Here is a 20,676-nt window from a genome sequence, read left to right on the forward strand (position 1 = left end):
CACACCCCAGTCCAAACCCCATGTCTCTTGCACCCCCACACAGGGAGCTGGCTTCATCTTCGCCCATGATTCGGATCTGTTCCAAAATTATTCCAAAATTATTTTTCATACTTGCACCTCACCCCATTGCTAAGGGCTAGTTTATTAACCTTTCTGCTGCAGAACATGCATGGGCCTCCAATGGGTACCTGCACTAGTCATATCAAAGAACAAAATAAGATGAGGGAGTAGTAGGATGAAAAAGTAATTTTTTGATTCATTGTTAGCTAAAATTATTGTTATGAAAGATTTGATTATGAAATGCATTGCATGAATGTGTTTGTGTCATGCTACAGTCTCCATTAACATTCCAAAGCTCACCTTGATCTCATCCTTGGTCCTGCCAGGAAGGCGGCTAGCAGCAAATACCTCAGACTGCTGCGTGCGCTCAGTGGGAACATCCCCCTCCACCAGTGAGGGCTCACTGTACAGCTTGGCCACCGCCCACAGCAGTGCTGCCGCCCTCTCTGCCTGGGTACGCTCTTTCCTCACCCTGGAGGGGGGCAGCACAGCAGGGATGGCCGTAGAAGTGGGCAGGGGGTCGGTGCAAGACAGCAGCCGGCGCTTGAACTGCTCTGTCACCCAGTTCTCCCGTCCGGAGGCAGCGGCTGCCAGACGGGTTTGGGCCTCCTGAAGAACCTCCCTCTGTTGGCTCAGGGTGTTTTTGTACTGGGGGTAGAGTTCAGGTTTCAGGGTGAGCTGGAGCACGCGGCTGGCCTCCTGCAAAGTGACATCCAGCTCTGGAATGGGGTAATCGCGAAGTGCCATCCTGTTGACAAGGGAGGGGACCAATGCAAAGTGAGAGGTGTGAGAGTGAGGTCATGTACAGAAAATCAAATCAGTTTATTTTATTTTTATGTAACCTTTTTAAAACAAAAAACAAAACAATATTCTATTGTAAGTAAAGTAATACATGTAGTAATACATGTAAAATAGTTTATTTTATGAAAATTAATTTATTAATCATATATTCCCCCACACCTCTGAACTAACATCCACAGCTGAGGCGTTCAGTCATACTGTAACCAGGCCAAGAGATCATCGATAAAAAGAAAACATTTTCAGTTACTGCCACACAAGTTATGTATACAAGTCAAGCATTTCAGCAAATGGAGAGGTAATAAATACAATAAATAAACTACACAGCTACCAATTTAAACTGTCTATCAAAGGGAAGCACTGTTAGTCAAACAAAGTAAGACCAGAGAAGCTGCCAGGTACTGTAGAATCAAATTTCTGGACTGATCCTCTAGGCTAATTGTGAATTTCTAATTTAAGGAATAACATCATGTCCTCCAGGAGAAATGCTGAAGAGGGGGGTGCAGAGGACTTCCAAAGGAGTCAGATTCTCCTGCGAGCCAGACAAGATTTAACCTTTTTTTTTAACCAGATTAGTCTAATTGAGATAAAAAATATTTTGCAAGAGAGACCTGGACAAGAAAACTTTAAGATTAAGAGTTAACTTGCAGATGCAGTAAAGCAGTACTAAGAGGGACTAGTAGTAATGTTCTCTTTTGAGAACTTCATGCTGTGGCCATGCTGACCAAGTTTGGGTGTGACTCCCCCGTGGTAGGTTGACTCTGTGAGTGAGTCTAGACTGTGAGTCTATATTTTGTGAATTGGCTGATGAAGTGTAATACCTCCTTTCAGGAATTCCCATCTTGTCTTATCTCTTCTTATGTAATTTTCAAAAACATTCCACTTCCACCGCTTACCAGTCAATTTGCCGTCACATGCTGTGCATCTTCCCACTTTTACCCGCATTATTTTAAAAGGCCAAATTCAATCATTCTATTAATGCTCCAATGAAGGAAATCCTGAGAGTCAAAGTGAGGCCTCTTTGTGGTGTGATTAAGCTGACGTTAGAGAATGCACCCAGAGTTTTCATTCTGAGTAAGACAATACTTCCTACTCTCAAACCCTATTGACATGTGTCCCAGCTGTTGTGAATGATTGCTTTGTCAATTGATAGAATTGTCCCCATCCCATAAAAAGAATGGCCCGGTGTTTTTTTTATTTATTGCCTGTTGTCATGGGAATAATAAGTCTCATGCTGCATGACCATGCTGGGAAATTAGATTAGTGCTGATTGGTCCAGTCAGTCGCTGCCCACAATGCTGCCTGTTAGTGTTCTTCTCAGGACAGATGCAGGTTCAGCAGTGATGCTGATCTTGTGATTGCCTGTGACTATGTCTGTCTTTCACTAAATCAAATTACAATATATTACTGTATTACATTAAAGGTGGAATTTAATGTTTTTTAAATGCAAACACTGCAGTTTGATTAAAAATGTAAATGGTAATTTTCCCTGCAAAAATATTTCTGTATAGCTTTAATAAGTTCTAATAGTGGATTTTACATACTGGGATACATGTATGCATTGAATTGAGTTGAATATTTGTTTATGTGTCAATTTACAACGTTGCAACAGCCAACTACAAACTTGTCTTTTGCTGCACTGTTCTCTCTCAAAGAGAACTAACCCTCAACCCTAGTGCATTACAGTACACCCACTCTTGAAAGAGACTCAGTGAAGGTAAATTCAATCCCCAGACAGCATTCCACATGGCAAAAGCAGCATTTAAAAATGCCTCAGAACTACTGGATCACACCAAACATTCCTTATTGAGTAGGTAGACCTCACACATTTTAAATTACAAAACATGTATGTCAAAAATAATATTTATGTAATAGAAATGATTTAATCTATGATAAATTCTTCACACAGTTTCATGCACAATCCAAAGGCCTACACTGTGAGTAAGGAATCTGGCCTTCAGCGAGGAATAGAACTAACATTTATGACTCATCCAAGCCTGCCTGACTTTAATCTCCAGAGAGGCACATGAACATACTGTATTGAACATACTGTATATGATTAACATATTGTATATTGGTTTATATCAAAGAGCCTAACTACTACTAAATACATGAATGCATGCCAGATTATTCTGGAACCACAACAAAGTGTAATGGGAGAATTTCATGTTACTGTATCTTACAGAATAGCCTACACTGGTATTCTTTTCCCACTACACTCATTGCTACATTTCAGAATACTTAAATGATTTTAAAATACATAACGTACTTGCTTACCTCAATACAGAAAGTACTCCAAGAACTGCACGGTGCGTAAGATTGAACGATAGCCTGTGGACAGCAAGTTTTGTTGGTCTACACAGACGGGGGCTGGCTATAATATGTACCTTGTGATTCCAATTTAGGAATTACATTTTCTGTCTCTCTGGGTGAATCAGGGGCAGTCTCTCACTGCTCCTCCTGACAGAACAGGCTTTCAAGATGTTTGATTTTTCGTGTGCTCCTTATTACATTGTCTCCTATACCTTGATTCAATAAAAGCTCCTTATCAGTCCAATTCAAATCCACCATTTTCAATATGGCCTTTTAACCTTATGATACATAGGCTATACACTTTTTTTCTTAGTTATTTGAGTCATAATTAGATTGAGATTGATTGCTATTGGCTCCAGTTTAGTTTCCCCATTACTGAGCCAGTGGGCAATGTGTGTGAATGTGTGTGTGAATTGTGTGTGTAAATTTTACACATGATCATTGCACGCCAAAGATTATGTATATAATGTGTTTCGTACACCACCTGAGCAAAATCCTATTATGATAGTGTTGAATATGGTTGATTTTCAGATAAATGCCTTTTAATATGATCCTGTTAGCTATTTCCTAATTATGATGATTGACCTCTGAGTATGGCTGTCGGCTTGAGTTTTCGGTAAGAAACGGTGTCCCTCTTCCATAGACTTATGAGATAAAGACATTCCATGGCTGGTACACTCTGTGCCAAACACCATTGTTGTGGTTAGAGATAAAGGCCTGGGCGCCGAGGTGGCGTAGGTTAATGGGACAAAACAAGGCCACAGAAGAGACCAGAGAGACAGTCTTATCGGAGAAGAGACGAGGGAGGGGGGACACTCAAACCACATAAGAACGTTGCAATGAGACCAATACCTTGATTTTGGGTCCAGACAGCATACAGAGGGGTCAACTGTACATTAGGCCATGCCATCGTCTTTTGTATGTCAAACCTTCTGTAATAAACTGCTTTTGCTGAGGCTCAAATCCCGTGTTGGAGAGATTCATTTGGAATACACCTGAAAAGGAGACACTGGACTGTGTGGTATTGTGTGAGATTGGGGCCGTCTTTTATTGAAATCAAAACACAACGCAGAGCTGAAATAAGGACAATAATAAAAGACAACGAAAGTCATCAATAGGCTATTCACATATTCATGGTAATATATTATAGCGACCTACTACTACAACTGCTACTACTCACTCCCGCAATGAGGATATCCCGGGGAGGTAGCTGGATATCCTTATTTGGAGGAGTGGGTAGTGTGCCTGCATGGCTACAAAGTGGGATGATCCAGATGGCCATTGGAGAGGCATGTTTTCGTGAGGGACTTGGTACAGAGCAGCATGAGGACACGCTCTCCTATTTCTTGGGATTAGTGACCTTGAAAAGGCCAGTTCATGAAAAGACCAGTTACCGCCTTCCAAAGGGGATATTCTGGAGCAGTGGATAGTACACTTGGGGTGAGTTCAGACCTGACAAAAGGTTGCAAAACATTTATTGAAACATAAACTGTGGTGTGTTGAACACCCTTTCTATGTTACACAAATGTAGCACATATGGCAGCTGAGAAGATACAGCGGGGTTTATATATCAGACACCACCAAACAAGAGAAAACCTACAGTACATCAAAGCCTGATGCACACCGTTTCGAAGAAATATATTACTCAACCCGGAAACCATAGCAAAACAGTGCACACCGATTTCTGACTGAACTCACCCCTGGCTGCAGACTGCAGAGCAGGGGGTTATGGCATTGTGGGTTTGAAGGCTACTCGATCAAATGTGCTTTAAATTGGTTTCTGTATTCAATTTCTACAATGAAATATACAATTTTGCTAACATTTCATTTAAAGAAATGATTAGATATGCAACATCGTTTTCTGACACACCCATTTCTTACACCGGACGTACTAACAGGTGTCATTAGCTTCCGGGCTATATTTTGACCCCGGTGTTAAAATCACTAGCTAGCGAGCTAAGGACAAATCTTTGTAACTCTTTCAGAAACGTAAGTCAACTGCTTTTTATTGGCTATGGAAACTCGTGTTTTATCATCACCCATTGTTTATGTTGTTTGCCAGATCCGAAAGTGATGATCAGTAGCCCAGCTGCATTGATCATCAAATAAGCTAACGTTAGCCTAGCTGCTAGTTAGCTTGCTGCAATGTAGGCTAGCTCAACACCAAAGTGATTTTCCACATGACCATCTCGCCAGCCATTTCTCCAAATGAAAATTAGCCTGCTACATTTTATATTCTGATGTTGTGTTAGTATATAGTCGTATGCCACCATTATCACCACTGGATTTTGAAGGTAACATATAGACCACGGTAGCTAGCTGTTTAGTAAATTATAGTTACACATGTTAAAACGCGTATTAAAATGTATTTAATTTATTCAGTATCATGCACACAGCTAAATAATATTTCAGTAAATAAAGAATTTCAGTCTTGCTAGCCTCTCAGTAGCCTGCTGTCAAGAAGGATGTTGCAACGACTCCTCTCTTCTGTCAGTCTGGTGTCCTTGGTAGCTAAACTCTACTACTTGAAATGTTTTTATGGTTGTTGGCAGATGAGATCAACCAGATAACTTCTTTTTTTTTTTATCCTTGTGCCAGCCATCCAAACCACTCCTTATATTCGTGGGCTGTGATCTGAATCATCTGCTTTGTCTGTTCATCAGAGCTAACGTTAGTGTAGTAGTCATGTATAAGTACCTGGAACCATGCTTTATTCTGCAAGTGGATTGTTATTAGTAGAACCATACATAGCCCAACAGTGGAGAATGGATACTTGGCAGATATCTGGTGTATTGTGAGAGGTGAAAGAGAATGTTTTGTGTTCGCAACTTTGCATATCTGCTTTGTCAAAATTACCCATTCATGTATGTTTTCCTGTTTTCAGCCTGTGTTCCATGACTGATCCTTTTATCTGTCATAGACCATAATCTCTCTCTCACCCTCTCTCTCTCTCTCTCTCTCTCTCTCTCTCTCTCTCTCTCTCTTTCTCTGTACCCCTCTCTCTCTCTGTGTACCCCTCTCTCACTCTTTCTCCCCACCCCTACTGCCCCCTTTGTTCCCCTCTCTGTTTCTCCTCCTCTTCCCTCAGGTGCCAGGGATTCTGCCCTCTCCATGTGTGCTCCCTGATGGGCGGCTGGTCTCGCAGTGCGGTGCTGGAGCTGTACAGAGCACTGCTCCGTGCAGGGCGCCACCTTCAGTACACTGACCGCAACTACTACCAGCGTGCTGTGGTCCGCGAGTTCCGGCGCTGCCAGGCGCTGAACACGCCCGGCGACAAGGAGGACGCGCTGAGGAGGGGCCAGTTCTTCCTCAGCAGTCGCCTGGGGGGGCTGGTCTAGCTGGGGGTGGGGGGGTGGGGGCAGAGGTCACCTGTCTGTTACAAGGAAGTACTTGAAATCAAACTGCTGATCAGGTGGGTGTCTAAGGGCTGATCTCACAGACACAGATTGAGCCTAGTTATAGGTTAATATATAATGCAGATTCTGATACTTGTTATCTGAACTAGGCTTAGTCTATGTCCTGGAGACCATAGTTGTCTCATTTGGCTGGCTTTGAAGTCTGTATAGCTACGCCTGTTTTCTTACACGTTTAACTTGGTGAACCCCAGTAGATTCAGAGACCCCACACTATAGCAGTAGCTTTATCATCCCTTTCCTCCTCCACCCACAGAGAGAAGGAAGGATGGCCGGGGTGAGCGGTGAGCGTAAGGGGAAGAAGGATGACAACGGGATCGGCACGGCCATCGACTTCATGCTTTCCAACGCCAAGCTGGTGCTGGGGGTTGGGGGCGCGGCCATGCTTGGCATCGCAACACTAGCCGTCAAAAGAGTGAGTTCGGGAACGGGCGATGTAGGCTACATTTGGTTACCATTCATCTTATGTCCTGTATGTTCATTGTGGCCGTTTGTCCACTATATATCCAAGGCTACTGCCATACATAAGCTTATGTCAGCTGAAGTGGTAATAGATGTAAGCATTTCATTGCAGACACATTAACACCATCCTCTCCCCTCCCATTGAGGTTAACATCCATGTTCCGCATGTGGGTTTTTAGATGTACGATCGTGCCATAAGTGCTCCTACTAGCCCCACCAAGATGGAGCAGTCGGGGAAGAGGAGCTGGGAGGAGCCCAGTTGGATGGGGTCGTCACCGCGGGTGCTGACCCACGACATGAAGTCATCAGTCAGCAGATCTCTACAGTCCCTGCCCACCTCCTCCCATGCTTTTGAGCCAGGTAGGCGACACCAAAGCTTGTTCTCTCTACTCCTGACAACGAGCGTCGTAACAGTTTCAAACATTGGAAGACAAGCTGTGCGAACACTGAATCTGTAGCACCCATCTTCAGCACCATCAGTGAAGCTAAGGCCCGGTCAAGGACATGGACAGCTGTGCGTTTCTGTTGGATTCCTCAAAACCTCAGTGTTTCCCCTAATCGTTAACCCTATCATTTGACAGACAGGCTGTTCCGCGGATTACTGTACTTCCTGTACTGTGGGTGATTCTACTGTCTCGCTGTCTGGTTGTTGTAGTTTTCCTACTTGTGGTTTGTAGGCTAGCAACCCCACTGACTGTTGCAAGGCTAGTTGGTAGTGAGCTCTGTTCTATTGCTCCTGCTGTTGTTCTGTGGTGTTTTAGGTTGTCCATGCTCTTCCCCCAGAAACTGTAGGAGCCTTCCCAGCATACATTACATGCATGGTCCCCCTAGTCTAGGGGACTACGTGTATATGACCTCTGACTGTACTGTACATAAGCTCACATTGCACACACGTATTACAACGGCACAGACATTGTATATATAAAAACATCTCACACGTAATAACACATACACTATCTGCATACATCGCACGCCATTTTGCATTTTGCACCGTCATTTGCACTGTCCTGTCTTTGCACTGTCCTCTCTAGTCCTTGCACCCTGTCTGATGTTGTCTACCACTCAGTGCTATGCACCAACTCACCAGAACAAAATGTGTAAAAACTGCCTGGAACTAAAACGGATTATGATTCTGATATGGATGGCGTCTCCGAGCCAGAGTGCGGATTTGGATTTTGGCTTACCCTCGCATCATAATGAATAACATTTAATTTTGGAACTGATCCTAGGTCAGCACTCCTAGTCAGAGAGCGGCTTTGTGAATACAGGCCCTAACCTCTCCGTGTCCTCCTGACTGTCCCTGCCCCAGACTGCGCTCGGAGGGCGACGGGGCGAGGAGCTGCGGGCCAGGCGGACCTCCTGCGGGCTCGGATGCGTCTGACCCTGCAGGAGCGCCTGTGGGAGTTCTACCAGGAGCGGGTGGCCATCCCCTCCGAGGAGCAGGCCACGGCGCGCAGGGCGGCCCTGGACATCTGCGCCGAGCTCCGGGTCTTCCTGCACGCCAAGCTGCCAGACATGCCCCTCCGGGAGATGTACCTGAGCGGCAGCCTGTACGATGACCTGCAGGTGAGCGGAGGGAGGGAGGGATGGAGGGAGGGATGGAGGGAGGGATGGAGGGAAGGATGGATGGAGGGAGGGGGGGTCGAAACAGTCACAGGCTGGTGTTTTTGGAGCGTTGTGACACACAGTGCTCCCTCTCCCTATTTGTATATCCCTTAATATTTAATATCCGTGCTTCACAGGGATGATTGTATTGGAGGACCTCATGCTGTGAAGCTCCTTCACTCAGCGTTTCTCTCTTCCTCTCCTTTCTCCTCTTGACCTCTCCGTGACCCAGGTGGTAACAGCAGACCACGCCCAGCTGATGGTGCCCCTGGTGCTGGAGAAGAACCTGTGGTCGTCTGTGCCTGGCGAGGACACCATCATGAACATGCCGGGTTTCTGGCTGGTCCGCAGGGAGAACCTGGAGTACTTCCCCCGGGGCAGCAGCTACTGGGACCGCTGCATGGTGGGGGGCTACCTCTCCCCCAAGTCTGTCCTTGAGGTCTTTGACAAGCTGGTGGCTGGCTCCATCAACTGGCCCGCCATCGGCAGCGTGCTGGACTACGTGATCCGGCCCGTGGTGCCGTCCGAGACACTGACGCTGGAGGTCCAGTACGAGACGGACCGCCGACTGTACGTGGACTTCCTGCCGCTGCTGGTCATGGATGACGGCGCTTCGCTGATCGCCAAGCCTCACCGCCTGGCCGCCGAGCGCCATGAGAACCTGTGGCGGCAGAGCTTCCGCGTGGCGGAGACGGCGAGGCTGCGCGCGCTGGACCAGGAGGACGGGGGCTGCCGCTGCACCTGCCTCAAGGTCGCCAAGGCCGTGTGCAAGCTGAACCCCGCCCTCTCCAGCCTCAACGCCAGCCAGCTCACCAACGTCATCCTGCTGCTGAGCGAGAAGGAGGGCGACTGGACCCAGGAGGCGCTGGCCGACCGCTTTCTGCAGCTGCTGCGCTCACTAGTTGGACACCTAGAGGCCGGGAGGCTGCCCTGCGCCCTCTTCCCCAAAGTCAACCTGTTCTGTGAGCTGACGCCCCTTGAGGTGGACGAGCTGGGCTACACGCTCTACTGCGCCCTCTCGGACCCTCAGGACCTGCTCCGGACTGCCGTGCCGCCATGATGACCCGCCATGGCACCCTGCTACTGAACTGGCACCACCGCACAGGCAGTTGGCACGTTCTGTATGGGGTCCCTACTGCAACAAGAACATGTAGTCGCCTATTACCTATATGTCACCCCCAAGTGTTTCAAAATGTACACTGTTCCATTGCCCCTGGTAACTGACCTCTATACCATTACCAACTCCTGTCGACTGGATCAACAAACTTTTTCATACACATCTTTGTTTGTGAGCAAGTATCAGTAGCAGTTGCTTAGTATGGAGTAGAACAGCAAATCTTGACATACAAATGCAAATCTTGACAGCCATATCTGAATGTCTGGTCATCCAAATACCAGTCAAACCTCAGACCAGACATCACATAGTTCACAACAATCCAGAGTTCATGCAGGCTGTTTTGTTGGTGTAATGTTTAGGCTAAGGCACAATGTTTGTTTAATTGGCTGATTCATTAATACAACCAATTGGGCTGGAATGGAATAAAGATGATCATTTATGAAATGGAACATTTGGTTGTTTTGTTTTTTTAAATTGGATTTTGGCACTATGCTCAGATTGCAGCTATTTCAAACATTGGGTTTGTGAGGAGAAGATTAGTGTAGCCTGTAGCGTTTCTGTTGAGACATCCAAGACCGGGTCCCTAACAATACGTTGGTTGTGGGATATTCCCTTTGGGATTATAAATTGACAACAGCAACCCCTAACGTGACAGAAGCAGTGTGTTCTGCCCCAATGAAGGCGTGGCGTTCCTCTGCATGACAGTCAGCTGCTCTCCAACACTCACACTGTATGACTGAAATTAATAGAACGTGATGCTAGCTAGATGAGTCACTACGAAAGCAAATACATTCTTGAGTTAACCATTTTTGTGTTAAAAAGTAACTTGTGCTGCCCTATTTGTCATCTGTTTTTGATTAGACCACGCCTTAATAACTCGGATGTTGATGGTTGTTGTTGACATTAAGTTCTATATGCCGTTACTTTAATACAATCTCTAGAGGTGAAATTGACTTAAAGTTTAAAGAAGCAACATACATTTCTCCATCATGCTTTTAATTAAACAGGGCAACAAGAAAACAACAAAGAAAACACCCATTTACAGTTTTTTTTTTTTTTAAATGGAATATGTTTTTTGTTAGGAACGTGCTGTTTGCATGAGTAACCGGCCAACATGAGAAGTGTCATTCAGGCGTCCTCTACACTGGAGCTCTTTATGCATTATTTTTCTTATGTCAAATATTTAAATGAGTTGAAAAGTATTAGTGGTGGAAAATATTTAATTGCTGAGAATCTGGTTGTTGGGTATGGATACAAAAATGTGACATCATCACAGATCTAACATGGGGTGGGTCCGGGTAGTGTGTGGTTTCAAATGGCCCAACAGTTTGAAGGTGTGGCTTCTGTGCAAAATCGCTCAGAAACTGAGCTGTCTTTTGTCCATGAACTGTTGCACTTGTCTTCTCATGCTTAAACAGAACTCTACTGGAGAGCATGCATCTCTATCCAGTCAATGTAGTCACTAACCAGGGGTACCTAGGGGCAGGGATAAGGTTATCCTCCAGTAGCTTCGACTGAAGACAACCCATCTCTACTGTGTTTTCAGTGAACAGAAGTTGTTGTTGGGCTAGTAGTGTATACCTGGGGTAGGTGGTGTTCAGTTTACTCAGTGAACACTTGGCTTTTTCAGAAGTAAGGAGGGAAGGCTTTGTCTAACCCAGATTGACCTCCAAGTGTTTATTTGGCGTTGTGTCTGGGTTGAAGGTCAAGGACCAGGGTGGAGTAGTGGACTGGTCAGCTGCACGAGTACTAGACCTCATGACCTCCTAGTATACAGTATACCCCCTCTTAAACCATTAACTCATTACAGGCAGGCAGACTAACATGATAACCTTAGAATGAGGAATACCGGAACTTTTTTTTTTTTTTTTTAGAAAGGGCCCGGCCATCCACCACGTGACTACTGGCCTATCACCACAACACTGTTTAAAAATCTATATTGTGGCTGGGTGTTTCTGGTCAGTAGTGCATTATACCCTTAAAATGTCATGAAGACTCTGGTTAGTATTTTTGTATTATTGTACATTTGTAACCAAAAAAAGGTCAGAGTATTTATGTTTGCAATGATACTATAATACACTTGCTAATGGAAGCTCTGTTCAGTATGGGTCTGACTAGAGACGGAGGATGTTTTTATGTCTACATAATTTTAAGTCTTCCTTTGCTTGCGGACCTGATGCTATGAGCATTTCTATTCTGTGGAGTTTGTCATGTCTGTTAGGGATCAAGAAGGCATCTACCTTGTGGATTTCAGCTTAGAAATGTGCTTGCATGCAAAGTATGTTATCTTATTTATCAGCGATGTCCTTTTCAATTTCATTTTAGCTCTGGAACTGAATGGTAAATGCAGCACTTTGTATACTCCCAATAAATGTTACAAGCATAAATTCCTTATGGTTCTTTTCTTGGTCGTTTCTCACAATTCTCTGAAATGTGTGTATGGATATCTAGTCAAAAACTAATGGGATTTAAGCATATACCCAACATGACATGACTTATGCACGTGACGTTTAAACATCACAAAAGTTTATTTCATGAACCCCGGGATTTGACAATGCATCCCGGTCCCTGACAGCGGTAAGTCATTAACATTCACTAGACATTGTTTTGAAAACTTTAATCAACCTGAGATGGTCCTCTTCAATAAACAAACTATAACAAGGTGCATATTCAACAATCTCCTGGTAACACACTACATGGTGACACTGCCCTGAAGAAGGTTCAACAGTGTGACATCACCCTCTGCTCACGCAAGCACTCTTTTGTTCTCAAACAAGCTAGCGTTAGTCTGCAACAATCAGCTCATGTGTAAACAGGTTTTTATTACTCTTATATTATACAAATCAACACTAAAAATTAAAATTGCATAGATTCAGTTCTATCATCTGAAGTCACACTTTGAAAGCTTGACTCGTAAGCAGCTAAACAGGCAAACAACGGACTGAACAAAGACCCTCTGAACCCTTTAGGTGCTTCTCATCCCTTCATTCGGCACCACCTATAGGTACTTCTTAACACGCATAGTCACATGGCTGCTTCCTTCCCCTCATCTGCTTTTAGCAAAAACAAAAGCTCCTCCCCTGACGTTGGCACTCCTCCATAGTAGTGACAACATACAGTACTGTAGGGCTAACCCCCCCCGGCCCACACACCCACACACACACCTAGTCCATAGGGTTAACCCCTTTTTTGTCCGATTCTGTGCCACAAGAAAGGAGAGGAAACCACATAAGACTATTGAGATGCACCCCCCCATCCTCCTATTTTGCCGTGGCGAATCCCAAGCGGTCGGCATCCCTGTCGAACACTGTGTAGTAACGCCCAATGAACACGTCTCCCAGGATCCACAGGGGCCCGGCCGGAGGTGGGATGTCCATGGCCATGAAGCCAGACAGGCAGAAGGACATGCCCATCTGGGTCTCCTACAGGGCAGAGAAGAACAGGCGGTTTGAATGGTTGGTCCTGTCTGGTTGTTCTGCATCCAGACGAGTGTTACAACAGCAACATCATATACCACCTGTGTGGTACACCCTAAAGAGTTCAACCTGAGCTATTAAAGACTGCCAAAAGTCAGAAATGTTTCTGGAAGGTACCTTCATGATGTAGTCCTCTCCAGTCAGGTTAAACATCTTTCCTCCCAGGTTGAAGGAGATGACAGGGAGCGATGGGATCTTCTTGCAGTCAATGAAATACTAGGAGGGAAATATAAATTATTAGATTGGATGACAACACAGCCTCTAGCAAGGGAAACCTTGGGAAATACTATGGACTTAAGGTCCGAGAAGACTAGCCAGTTCTGAGAAATGCGGCAACATCCCCAAGTTTCCCTCTGGCTAGTTGGTTGGAATTGCCACCATAATGCTTTACATGTCCAATCCACTCAGAGCTCACAGGTGCATAGAAAGTAGCATTTAGTGCTTGATTTGAGTCGAGGCAGGAGTCATTGTGGCCCTACCTCCCCCATGAGCAGGGGCAGGGCCCCGATGGCTTTGTGCAACGCCCTGATCTCTGCCACAGGCCCGGTCATTAGGGATGTTCCAGTGTCCACGATTGCCTGGCAACCGGCCTTGCACAGACTCAGCTGGTTCCCCACCTCCACCCTGCAGGAAGACACAAAGTCCAATTAGCTCTGACCACTCAAGGCAACATGGCTTTGTGATCACTTTGGGCGATGCCTATAATAGGTCTCAGGTACAGGACACTGGTTGCACTCTGTTCATCGCTCACCCACTCATCTCGATCTGCCAGTAAGCTTTGCGTGTTACATTGACATAGTGCAGGTCTCCGGTGTAGTACTGCGAGTCAGTCCCTCCCAGCATCAGCTCCCCTCCCACTTCAGCTGAGAGGTCTCTGGAGGAGCAGGAGACACAGAACAGGCCTCTGGTTAGAGGCATGTCTGCGTGGTACATATGGTAAATCTAAATCGGCACATGCCCCAAATCAATGAAATCAATTCTATGAAGCTCTCTAGAAACGGTTGTCAGTATTGTCTAATAAGAAAGTTAAAAGAGGAACCTGTAAGCAACCTTCCTTGGCTTACAATTAAAGAGGATGCAAACTTAAAGTGTACTGTTACATAACTGTCCTCAATTCCTTGTTTCTGAAGAAACTAATTCTGTTAAAGACTTAAGGGAGAACAAGAGCTTAAAATGTCCCAATTCAAAATAAATTCTGGTTGTGTGGTAAACTATAAATATGGATGTTAAAAAAATCCATGTAGATTGTCATGACCAAGAGCTGTTATTGCCTTAGTTCTATTGTTAAAATAGTTCTTTATGCTTTGTTGATGGATGTTGGTGAAACTCGACCGAAACCTTATTCAAACCTGTAATTCATAATTCCCTGTGGATTCACTTTGGCTGCAGTTCTTAAATCATCCTTCGGTTTCCTGAGAAACCTCCAAACAGAGGCTTGTTGGCATTTGGCGGGACTCCTGAAACCTACCTGCTGATGTAGAAGGAGAAGATGTTCTGGGGCAGCAGCTTGGCTGCCATGACTGTGTCAAACACGGGGGTAACCTTGTTAACAGATATGGTGGGGTAGCCCATGCCCAGGACGCCATCGAAGCGTGCCATGGCAAACACGATGCCTGGCTGCTGCACTGCCTCGCCAAACTGCTGACCGGCGATCTGCAGGCCGGCCAGCTGGAACACAGAGGGGAGGAGGGGAAGGACACACAGACGTCTTCCAATAGAAACTAGAACAAGTCATTTACATTTAAAATACACAACATGAAGGAATACTAAAACTGCAGAGTTCTTCTCTAAAAAATGCTCTGTGGTTTAACAGCAGATATGCTGATTATGCTGATTGTCAGTAAGACAAGTGAGAGGAATGCAACCTAGCAAATGTGATTGCGTGTGGCTAAGAGAGGGAGCCATTGACTGTGAGAAAGTGTGAAAGTATGTGCGAAAGTATGTGCGAAAGTATGTGTGTGTGTGTGTGTGTGTGTGTAAGCACGTGGCTGTGGGTGTGTGTGATTGTGAGTCCACTCACAGAGACAGTGTCTCCACTGATGAACCCAGAGAGACTCCCTCTGCCATACTGGATGGAAAACTTGGTGCCATTCTGAACATAGGTGCTGGATTTCTTGGAGTTATAACGATGGTGGAGCCCTAAGCAGGGGTGAAGAGGATTAGATCAACAGAGCGGTCAGCTTTTATATGCAACTGAGAGGAATTTGGAGGGAACAGGTAGTCGCAAAAACAATGTAAAACTGCTGTGTCGTGACCAACAGTCGAAGCAATGAGCAGGCAGACACTGGAGTTGTGACAGGCAGCAATAAACCCAATACACACTACTAAGCCTGCTTTTGAGCCACTGTTGGTTTTGATCTTAGCCCTGAGATGTACATGCGACTGCGGACTTACAGCAGGCCAAATCCAGGAAGGAGCAGTGGATGGAGGGAACCCACAGGTTGGAGGAGCCTGTGTCAAACAGCACTGTGAAGTCCTGGGGAGGGGTACCGATGCTGATCACCCCATAGTACTGAGCCTGGGAAGAGATACAGGGAACAAATCTGATTTATGCTAAATAGCCTCTACTAACATAAAATGGCCTTTACATTCTATCACTTAGGTTATTTTGAGTGTCACAACTGAAGGAAGTCATTTTGAATTTGAAATAAGTAATCCATACATCCATAAAATTGGTCAGTCTCTCCACTGGCACTTTCGGGGTAGTAGTAGTCGAGGGAGGGCTGGTAGGAGAGGTGCTGAATGGGAGTGTATGGGGCTGTGCACCAGCGGTCTTTGCCATTGACTGGAGTTGTTCCAGAGTCATCCCATTATCGCTCATCAGGCGGCGCAAACTCCGCGTCTTGTGAAGCGGAATTCTGTAGTTAGAGAACGAGGCATTTCAGTAAACGGCATGGTGGTTACGGATGTTGGCCACACACTTAACGTTACGGATGTTGGCCACACACTTAACGTAACGGACGCACAAGAGGCGCTTCACTTCCTGTGTTTTCTGAACGCGATGTTTCTTTAACGTCAGTTTAGTAGTAGTTCTTAGACCATTCCACAAATCTAGCCTAATGTAAACATGAATTAAATGTTATACAAACGCTAGCCTATTTATTTTTGCACGAAAGGGGAAGTATCCCCTGCAATGACATGAGTTCAAATGCACACACGGCAATCAAGTACCAGTGACATGCACGCTGAAGTTCAGACGAATTTGTCGAAGTTCCCTGTCAAACAAAAGTGTTTAGCCTACCTTACAATTCCAGCACTGTGCGCTATCAATAGTGCGAAGGTGATGCACAATATCTTGAATCGTCTCATGCTTTGTCTTCGTTAAACCAACTAGATTTATTAATAACTGTTATTCACTACGGAATATAACGGCGATATCCAAACACACGACCACTCTCAGACGCCCTGAAGCTCATCCGTGCTCCTCGCTTCCGCAAACAGTTGATTTTCATACGTCTCTTGATTGGACAGAACACATAATCGACAAGCTCTTACTGGTTAAATGAAGTGACCATCAAGCACCCCCCTCCTGACAAACCGCTATCTTGTCACGAGGTAGAGTTCATTTGAAAATGCGTGGTCTATTCCACATTAACTCAACACACTCCTCTTCTCATATCCACTAATTAACAATGATATTTTTGTGTGCTCAAAGCAACACTATTATCCTGCATAGCTTAGGCTACTTCTTACATACATACAGTAACTGACAGCAGGCTAGTTGTGGGATAAGGCCACCGTGTTGTTTGCTCTCCTAACTGTTTACATTTTATGCTGCGAGATAGTTTTGGGTAGTTTTTGTAAGTTTTGTAAAGTGCTGTATTGTGATAAGCTTCAGAAGGATGCAAGGGACACCTGGAAACACATCTTTGGCTTGAGGCGTGTCTGTGCTCTAGAATAAAAGTAGGCTATTTTGTGCATCAGCCAATACATTTCGGGGATAACATTTTTCTTGCATTTCAGTTTATGCATTTATAGTTATGCAAAACATTGTTCAGTAGTAGGCTATTTGTTAGTAGGCTATTTGCTATAGTTAGAATTAAGGGGAGACACTACAGTTGAATATTATTTTTTTTTCCTTTAAAGATATCCTCATGAATTTTTTACCAGTTTAATCTTCACATCAAGAGAAATGTTTTTGTATTACACTTTCTCTCTCAAAATATTTTTAGGTATGCAAATTAGGCAATAACTCATTAAATATGCGTAAATTTGTATACATTTCAATCAATCAATCAAAGCTTTATTTTTATAGCGCATTTCATACCCAGAGGCAACACAATGCGCTTTTCAGAGAAAAAGGGAGGTGGGCATACGACCCACCTCTACATATTCCAGAGGGAAGCAAAAAAACAGTATCACCCAGGGGCCAGATTTCGGTACGTACTATCTAAACAATGGATAAAGTCAGGCTTACAGTTTTACTTTTGTTTTGACAATATACTAAAAACTTAAATATTTACAGCTGGGTTTGTGAATACAAGCTTATTTTCAAAAGATATTGAAAAAAGACTGCATACACCCATTAAAAATACTTGCAACCTAAAATGAAAAGACAACAAGATATTCACAATTCCAGCTGTAAATATTTGCAGAATACATCTGAGAATCAGTATGTAAAGTTTAGTGAATGCACCTGCCCTGGATGTTGAGATAGCATACCGAGTGACGTCAGGTAGGCTACTGAAAAAACGTAATTTTAAGAAAATGGCCGATAAAGATAAGCATTATCAATTCATATGCTTGTTTCACAGGTACACCAATTTGAAAAATAGCAGTTTTTAATCAAGTCTCGCCATTTCTCTTTTAATGTAGTGATAGTAGGCTATACATGTTATAGTAGAAGAATTGAACTGAAAATTAAAGTTGGGAAGAAAAAACACAATTTTGACTGTAGTGTCTCCCCTTAAACACACTTTGCAAATAAAGAAAAAAAGAAAAACATTACTGAAGTTGTTGTACAATAGCCTGACACTGGGAGGCAGGAGTTGGGGAAAAGCTCACGTGGGCACATTTATTGTCCAGTAGAGTTAGGTAGGGCAGAGGTGTGGCTGCGGTGGCTTCAATCCGTGCCCAGAGAGAGGCGGTGAGGATGGCTGGAGGGCTCTTTGAGGGGGCGAGGATGGCGTGAGGTGAGCAGAGGAGATGTGGATGATCCTGAGACAGTGGGACACAAGGAACGAGCAAGGTAGGCTCGGAATTCTGAATAGGAAACACTATGACAAGGACAGTCCAGGCGCACTACACTGACTACCGTTCGCCCGTTGCTCCCGGCCCAGACCCTTGCACCGGCCCCCGGACCCTCTGTCTATCTTGTTAGTCCCCTGCTCCCGACCCAGACCTTCAAACCTACCCCTGGACTGTACCCTTTATCCCACTCTTGCCCCTGCCTCTCCACCCAGTGTGCCCCGGTCCCCTCTGTTATTTTCTCCAGAAGTATGTGTTCTTCAGAAAAGCTGAATTTTTAGTTGTTCAGAAAAGGTAGCTAGCTATGGTTGTAGCAAGATCAATTATTTTTTTAAAGATAGGTTAGCTTATTTCAGTTTCAGTCTCAGTCTTTTCTTGAATGAGTAAAATTTATGTTCCTTAAAGGAAAGAGCTAATTTGTTGGTTCATTGGTTTATTGCTCTTGGACTAATTCTCACAGCACAGAAAGTTGTGAATGCCAAGAATAGCAACATATGGACTTTCCACACCTCTACTACCAATAAACTGTGCATACAGTTGGCTGAGAATGACAGTTGTGATGTATTTGAGATCTAATCTGTGAATGACAGCACAACATTATAGCTCCAGGAATCATAAAAAAGACCAAACGTCTGCTTCCTTGCCCATGATAACATCTAAAATGTGATGAAAGCCTTGCTACTAGACCTGTTGTTCCAGCACTGCAGTTATAAAAGGCACTGGAGGGCCAAGTAAACATTTTTACCCCAAACGTCCTCAATCTGCATTCTCTATCAACATCAAGGCCTGTTTTCTTGACATGAAGGGACCTGGTCAGGGGTAGTTGAACTTTTTTATAGCGTGAGAATATAATTGGAGTAATGTTGAGAGCATTGTTTGGAAAATGAAACACATGAATTGTACTTTGCAATTAAGTTTTAGATAGATAGAAGAAACACATGGAAACTGGTGCTTGGCAAAGGTAGAGTCACAATGAATTTGCAGTCATGGTCCATGGGGGGATTTTCAGGAGGAAAACAGTGGCAGAGGTAGGTACCTCTAAATGAGTTGTGATTTCGGCACACAGAACAATGGTGAGAGACGCAGCCAAAATAGCCCCAAGCAAAAGAATGAGGAAGCATGTTGTTTGTTCTCTTACAGTAAGAAAGGTCTGTCTGCCTGTCTATCTGTTTCAGTGATGCGGGGCAAAAAGATCCACCGTCATCAGAGGAATTTTTCCCCTTTGTTCCGATGCAGCAGCACACACAACAGCTCTACTGCATCACTAAGGTGTGGGTGACAGAGAGGCACAGATTTGCACAGAATAAACGTAAGAGGATGACACATGGGAGAGTTTAGAGGGCTGTAGGAGAACAATCTCAGGACTAAGACATGACCACGGTAAGACACCATATTTTTTCCTTCTTTAATAAAACAACTTCTGTGTGAATTGGATCTCTTGCTGATGAACAGCTATTTGGGAATTAATAAGGCTTCATTCTGTCACAAGGTCAGCTCTCAGTCAGCTACATTAAAACAAAGTGGTGTGTAGGCTTGGGCTCCATTCAGTAATGTGTCTGCCTGATCCTGTAGACCAGTGTTTTTCCAACCTTTTTTGAGCTACGGCACATTTTTGACATTAAAAAAATCCCACGGCACACCACCATCCCAAAATGAATAATAAACATGGAAAGAAGTATATAACTGGTGCACACGGTCAAATTTAGGCACTTTTATTAAATGGAGCGCATGAATATGAAACTTGTCACCATTTAGGCCTACAAAACAAAGAGCATTTAAGCTGAGCTCGCAAAGATATGTTGTGGAAAAAGGAAGCAGAGTTGAAAGGTCCTGTCTCAGTTCAATTAGTTCTTCTTGCTCCTGCAAAGTCATGTCCTTTCCGAAAGGAACAGATGAGCTGTATGGGTTCCTCACCGAGTCCAATGAGTCAGTGGAGGCTAAGAGGAAATAAAATGACATCTCCTCGAGGCTTTCCAAATGTTCCCCTATTGTCTAGTACAACGCTGCATGTCCTTGACATTCTTGAGTGAGAGGTAACATGTCAAGCAATTTTCTACTTGATTGCATACGATTGCATAGCCTACATGTCGGCTAAAAAAGTCATTGTCAGTCATTCTCAAAATAATAATAATAATAATTTTAATATTATTACTGACATTTGACAATTTTCCACGGCACACCTGACAATCTCTCACGGTACACTAGTGTGCCGCGGAACACCGGTTGAAAAACACTGCTGTAGACT

General features: G+C 44.4%; 2 protein-coding genes across 2 annotated transcripts; one reads left to right on the forward strand and one right to left on the reverse strand.

Moving 5' to 3' along the window:
* The first annotated feature begins 6,529 nt into the window (after positions 1-6,529).
* On the forward strand, positions 6,530-11,595 carry mief1 (mitochondrial elongation factor 1). The gene is made up of 5 exons (XM_084437882.1): positions 6,530-6,583; positions 6,841-6,999; positions 7,226-7,406; positions 8,356-8,612; positions 8,884-11,595. Exons 2-5 carry the CDS (start codon positions 6,853-6,855, stop codon positions 9,709-9,711), a joined length of 1,413 nt encoding a protein of 470 aa, XP_084294008.1. The 5' UTR covers positions 6,530-6,583; positions 6,841-6,852; the 3' UTR covers positions 9,712-11,595.
* A 754-nt stretch (positions 11,596-12,349) lies between these two features.
* Positions 12,350-16,649, reverse strand: napsa (napsin A aspartic peptidase). The gene is made up of 9 exons (XM_084437554.1): positions 16,486-16,649; positions 15,907-16,102; positions 15,639-15,762; positions 15,265-15,383; positions 14,713-14,912; positions 13,996-14,118; positions 13,724-13,868; positions 13,362-13,460; positions 12,350-13,190 (listed from the first exon to the last, which is right to left on the reverse strand). The coding sequence occupies exons 1-9, from the start codon at positions 16,551-16,553 to the stop codon at positions 13,029-13,031; spliced, it is 1,236 nt and encodes a 411-aa protein (XP_084293680.1). The 5' UTR covers positions 16,554-16,649; the 3' UTR covers positions 12,350-13,028.
* Positions 16,650-20,676: the final 4,027 nt, after the last annotated feature.

This window comes from Borostomias antarcticus (assembly GCF_949987555.1).
Source record: "Borostomias antarcticus genome assembly, chromosome: 5".
In the NCBI taxonomy this organism is placed as follows: Eukaryota; Metazoa; Chordata; class Actinopteri; order Stomiiformes; family Stomiidae; genus Borostomias; species Borostomias antarcticus.